This window comes from Trachymyrmex cornetzi, unplaced genomic scaffold, assembly GCF_001594075.2.
Source record: "Trachymyrmex cornetzi isolate Tcor2-1 unplaced genomic scaffold, Tcor1.1 scaffold361, whole genome shotgun sequence".
Taxonomy (NCBI): domain Eukaryota; kingdom Metazoa; phylum Arthropoda; class Insecta; order Hymenoptera; family Formicidae; genus Trachymyrmex; species Trachymyrmex cornetzi.
Window position 1 is genome coordinate 292203 of NW_017298332.1, and position 5975 is coordinate 298177.

Consider the following 5975-nt stretch of genomic DNA (forward strand, 5'->3'; position numbering starts at 1 on the left):
ATGCAAACATCGCCGCAATTTTCCGATGGTATGTCGAATGTGACTCTTCCGGTAAGGACATGAGAACACGAGCAGTTGTCCAACGCAGTTGCTTAGCTGAATTGAGATAAACCTCTAGCTGAAAATTGTTGTAGAAAAAAAAAATTTTTTAATTGTACAGGGGACAACGATGACTAAAAATGCTCATCTCACATCTCCAGACAGGTCACAAACAACCTTGTAAAATACTTTTCGAACCAAGAATACAATATTCGTCACATATTAAAATTGGAAATTTTTGAATAAATTAAAATGAAATAAAATAAAACGAGTGAACATGTGAACTTGTCGAATTGATGTTACGACGCGTAATAAACAAAATGTAAGAATGTAACAGTGAATAGAAACACGGCAATAACCTACAAACTTTTTAATATCTTTCAATACATATTTAATTATGAAAAAATTAATGTATATTTTGATTGTTTTAAACGGCTTTTATCTCATTTTATTTATATTTTTTATTTCTATTTTTTACAAAAATTCATAGTTCTCTTACAAAAATAAATTATTTTAAAATATTTTTTAATTTTTTTATTTTTTCGCAGAGCCATAGGATAAATTATAAACGCAAAAAGAAGTAAACATTAAGTAAAAAATAGCAAAAAAAATGTTACCTAGTTTGTCTTGAACACGCGATAACGACCAGCCATTTACTATGCGATAATGGTACTTGTTAAGATACAAAACTGTAAAAATAAAAATTTTTTTAAAAGCGGCCAAAGCTTAAGTTTCAAGCTTTAAAATACTTTTGTTATATTTTTTACCTGCGATGATTTCTTTTATCGAATTTTTGGTGATCAGAATATTGTGCAATTTAAAATTCCATGTTCGGAAACTTTTCCACAGTAGTATACATAATGAAATATATAAGTAAACATATAAGTTATAAAAATATAATATAATAAAACAATATATACACCTATACTACTTATAATGCATAACAATACATAAGATTTGAAGTATAAATGTACTAACATCTTTCATTTCGTACATTTTATATTATTATTCTGGATATAAAAATTTACAACAAAACGAAATGATAAACTTTATTAATTAATATTATCAAATCAGATGTCGTAAATGTCACATTAAAAACTTTATACTAATACGGAGTTTTATTAGTATATGTAATTATAAAGCAGTATAATTATTATAGTCAAAGTAGTTTTATTCGGCTTGGTGCTGTCTCTCTTGATGCTAAATGAAGTTGAACCTAAAAGTTACAAGCTTTTGAATGTAGAAAAGGGACAAACGTATTATCTATGTAATAACGGTCTATGTGATGATATCAATATGAAGATGAATACACTTGGCAAATACGCAGCGCCTATGTTATCAAAGCAACATGTTCTATTGATCTAGTAAGTTTGTTATATAAATTTTGTTTGAAATTTAGACATACATATATCTTAATTAGATTTTTAAGCATACCATAAGGATTTTAATCAAGAATTTGTATTATTATAATTATTGCCAAAGTTGTTTTTAAAAAAAGGATAAAAAGAACGCTTATGCGCGCGCAAAAAATTTAATAAATTATTTCACAGGATAGTGACTGTAATGCAAATAAATTTCTTGTTAACAATGGACGTTCCACATCTACCTATTGTGGTATTGCTACATTTGCCTTCGAAGGATTTAATCCAACTATAAAATTGATTTCGACATTTAACTCGCAAAGTCGATTTTCATGTAAAATTGAAACTGATACAAATAATGATACAAATACCTGTCAGTGTAGTAGGAAAAAAGTGGTAAGTTTAAATTAAAATTTATGAAATGCTACTTATTTATTTGAAAGTTTTTATTTATTTTTTATTTATTACTTTACGCAAAAAAAATAGATTTGGTGATATAGCAAAGCTACAGCTTACTACGCGAATTCAATATATATAACTATAAAGAAGATTTGATAGTTTAACAAATCGCTAATATTATTCAACTGTCAATTCAACTTTGCTACTTTAACATAGAAAACCGACTGTCCGTATATTACGAGTATAGATTTGCTGAATCAGTGAAATTTTTAGCTGTTCTTTTTTTCTAGTATTCTTTGTTGTATTTGGCTTCAATCAACTATGTAAATTTATTAAATATAGTAATTTATTCGGTATTAATAAATATTATTTACATTGCTTATTTATTGTTAGACTAAAATAGTAGGCGGTAAGGAAACCCAAGTAAATGAATTTCCTTGGATGGTTGGATTTATGAATGCTGAATCTGGAAAAATATTTTACGGTGGTACTATAATATCTGAACAATATGTAATAACAGCAGGTCATTGCGTAGTCATGTTAATGCGTAGATTCCTTAATAGGACTATCGTAGTTGTTGGTGAACATGATACATCCACAGGTGACTGTTGATGAGATATATACTGATATCTATTATAAATAATATTTAAAGGTTATAAATATTTAAAAAATGTTTAGCAAATGAAATTTGCGTTTACAGTTACAATAATGTCAAATTGAATTGCATAATTATTTCCTTGTAATACAAATTATTTGAAAAGTTAATGATATGAAACTTTTATAATTTTTTTGTTAATAGAAAAAAGATCTTTTAATAGGAAGGGAGAAAATATTTTTTATTTCTTTATTTAATCATAAATGTAGCACTTTATTCTTTACTGAATTGAAATTTTTTATTCAAAGTTACGAAGGATGAATAGCTAATAATGAAGTAACATTTAATATAAATCAGTTTAAAACATTATCGTTTATATGTAGAAAAATAATGAATGTAATGAAATCATCCTTGATTGTTAATATAAAATTTTTACAGTTATTATATAAGGTAAATATAAATTTAATATCGGAGTTTATATTAAATTTGTACATTATACTTTGCGGATAGATCGTGATACCAACGCAACCAAGATATATCAGCTAAGCAGATGTATAACTCATGAATACGATTCTTCGGCATTTGTTTACAATTCTATAGGTATTTGTAAGATTGTTGGAAGCATCAAATTTAGCGCTGAGGTTGGTCCGGTATGCTTACCATTTAAACATAAAAACGACTCGTTCACTGGTGATAAGGTCACTGCGTTGGGTTAGTATTTTCTGAGTATTTTCATAGTTACTAATATAATTATCAGTTTTAACATCATTTAATCTTTAGGCTGGGGTTTACTGGAATATGCCGGCAATAAATCCGATACGCTCCAAAAAGTAGATTTAGATGTAGTACCACATGAAGAATGCCCAGATAGTAACGACACTAATATATGTACTTTTACTCTGGGAAAGGATACGTGTGTGGTGAACAATTAGCTTCATTATTGTAAATTTAAATGTCAAATGTGCAAAATGTATTAGTCAAGAATTGTGATGCAAAACTATTTTTAAGTAATAGATTTCTTCTGTTTCTGTTTATGTCATATAGCTGGATGAGGGCGGACCTCTTTTATGGCAAGATCCTGCCACACATAATTTAGTATTAGCTGGTATTATTAATATAATTTATATATTTAATGGAAGCTGTAGTTATTCAGACAAACCTATTATAAACATACGTACAGGTGCTCATATCGACTGGATAGAATCCGTAACTTCAGGTAAGAGTCTGTAGAAAGGCGAATCAGAGGTATAAAAACTTTATTGTAAAAGAGAATCGATGTAATATGTATCGTTTTTTTTTATTGTAGGTGCACGATATTGCAAAATTGAATGAGCCTCGTAGTTAAAAAGAAGAACTGTTTTAGAAGATTATGGACCTCTGCCGACGCTTTGTATTATATATGTTTACTATTATGTTTTTAAATATATAACATATATTTTGAATTATATCCGCGATTATACATTGATATACATATACATGTATAAATATATGTGTGTCATGTATATGTGAATATATGTATACATCGTGCGTCCGCGTACGCGCGCGTGCACACACACACTCATATGTACGTAAAATAAATATAATGTAGATATATAAAATTTCAATATATGTAATAAATCATTAATGCATAAAAACATTAAAAAATTATATAATAATATAAATACAGGTAGAAAAATGAAACAAATTCTTACAAAAATGCATATATAATGTTAGTTATTTATTCGAAACTTTTTAAAAAAATACATATTGTTATATTATTTGTGACAATACTGTCACATTGTCTGTCCAATGCATATTATCTGTGTACAATTTTACAAAAAAGCTGTATACAAACAATCTTCTTCGGAACTGCTAGAGTTCTCAAGCTCCTCTGCTTCGGGACGAGATCGGAGCATTTTTTAATTTTCTGTATCGTTTCGTATTCTTGTATGCGTCTCCATACTCTCCAGATTTAAATTATAAAAAATGTTATTGATTAATTCGCGTGCACTTTTATTTTCTCGGTCGACCTTCCACTCGAAAACAATTACAATTTAATAAAAAAATTACAATTAAAATATTAAACAACGTTTAAATATTATTTTTAATAAATATGTAATATTATGAACATAAAACAATGCAAATTTGAAAAAATACCTTGAAAAATTACAGTTATACACTTGATCTCGGAGACTCCAAGCTCATTTCAAACGTTCATTACTTGATAGTTAGCGACGAATGGCGCGCGCCACCACATCTACCTGCTAAGGAAACCCTAAACTTTTTTTACGTCAACGTCCCGAACTTCCCTCCTTCCAATTTCAGAAATGCCAGCCTTAGAAAGTTTCACTAAGGTCCTGGGGAGCCAGTGTGTACGGCTAGAATTAAGGCTATGCTCTGTATTTGATGGGATATGGAAGGAGTGGTGTATCACGAGCTTCTGAATTCGAATGAAACAGTCAATGCCGAACGTTATTGGCAATAACTGGAGCGTTTGAATGATAATTTGATGCAAAAACAATCATCAATTGCATTAAATTGCCGAAAAGTGATTCTTCTCCACGATAACACTCGGCCTCATGTTATTTTGGCTGTAAAATAAAAGCTGTTGGAGCTCGAATGGGAGGTCCCGCCTGCAGTGTATTCACCGGACTTGGCTCGGTCAGATTATCTATTCCGCTCAATGCAACACGATCTGGAGGATACACACTTTGCAAACTACGGAGAAGTAAAAAAAGGGTTGTTAAATGAATCAAATCAAAAGACAAGCAGTTCTATCGACGCGGAATCCAACTTCTGCCAGAAAGATGCAAAAAGATCATAGCATCTAAGAACAAGTACTTTGATTAAGTATTCATTCATTTTGTTATTGAAATAAATGCGCTTTTTAGGCAAAAAAACTAGGCGGAAACTTTACGAACCCCCTAGCACATATATAGAAGGGATTACAGAGTATTGAAGTTAGGCAAGTTCCACTGTATCTTCTCTTAAAAGAAAACGGCAAAATTTCGTCCTTCGGAATCGATGCAAAACTGTTATAGGACTTATATGACTGTGTACAATCAGCATACGCACCACAAGCATATGAGAGAAATCACCACGCTCGATCACGAGAGTGTCGTGTCGTGTCATGAGAGAAAATTAGGATTAAATTTTGAGAAATGGAGCAAGCAAGTAGGTAATAACAATTTTTCTATTTAAATTAAATTTTTTTAATATAGGAAATACATGCCTTTTAACGGTCTAGAGATTCTCAAAAATTAAATTTTTTAATTTTTTACTGTTATTTTATGTTGTTCTTCTTTTATTCTTTGTAGTAACACTTGTATTGAGTAAGGTAACGCAATTTTGTAATGTAATGTTTCGAAGAAATTACGTTTTGAAGAAGAATTACAAGTAACTATTACTTTAGTTGAAAGAGAAAGTGTTTTTGAATTGATTATGTTATAATAATTTCTTTTAAAAAGAATTTGGCGCGATGTAGATTGAAATAAGAAAATCCTTCAATAGGAATACAAAGATACATTATACTTAGGTTTTATTATATAAAAATTAAAGATGGTATTACTTGGATTATATATTCATTATTTAATTTGATATGG

The 5975-nt window shown here is 29.3% G+C and overlaps 1 protein-coding gene across 1 annotated transcript; it reads left to right on the forward strand.

The window, feature by feature from the left end:
• Positions 1 to 3726, forward strand: LOC108763455 (venom serine protease). The gene is made up of 8 exons (XM_018511097.1): positions 1 to 51; positions 1590 to 1796; positions 2193 to 2400; positions 2905 to 3105; positions 3175 to 3314; positions 3439 to 3499; positions 3575 to 3610; positions 3701 to 3726. The coding sequence occupies exons 1-8, from the start codon at positions 1 to 3 to the stop codon at positions 3724 to 3726; spliced, it is 930 nt and encodes a 309-aa protein (XP_018366599.1).
• The last annotated feature ends 2249 nt before the right edge of the window (positions 3727 to 5975 follow it).

Coding starts and splice junctions, on each gene's coding strand:
- LOC108763455 (XM_018511097.1), top strand. CDS start 1: ATGCAAACATCGCCGCAATTTTCCGATGGTATGTCGAATGTGACTCTT. Junction 1,797..2,192: donor AGTGTAGTAGGAAAAAAGTG/GTAAGTTTAAAT, acceptor ATTTATTGTTAG/ACTAAAATAGTAGGCGGTAA. Junction 3,315..3,438: donor TGGGAAAGGATACGTGTGTG/GTGAACAATTAG, acceptor TATGTCATATAG/CTGGATGAGGGCGGACCTCT.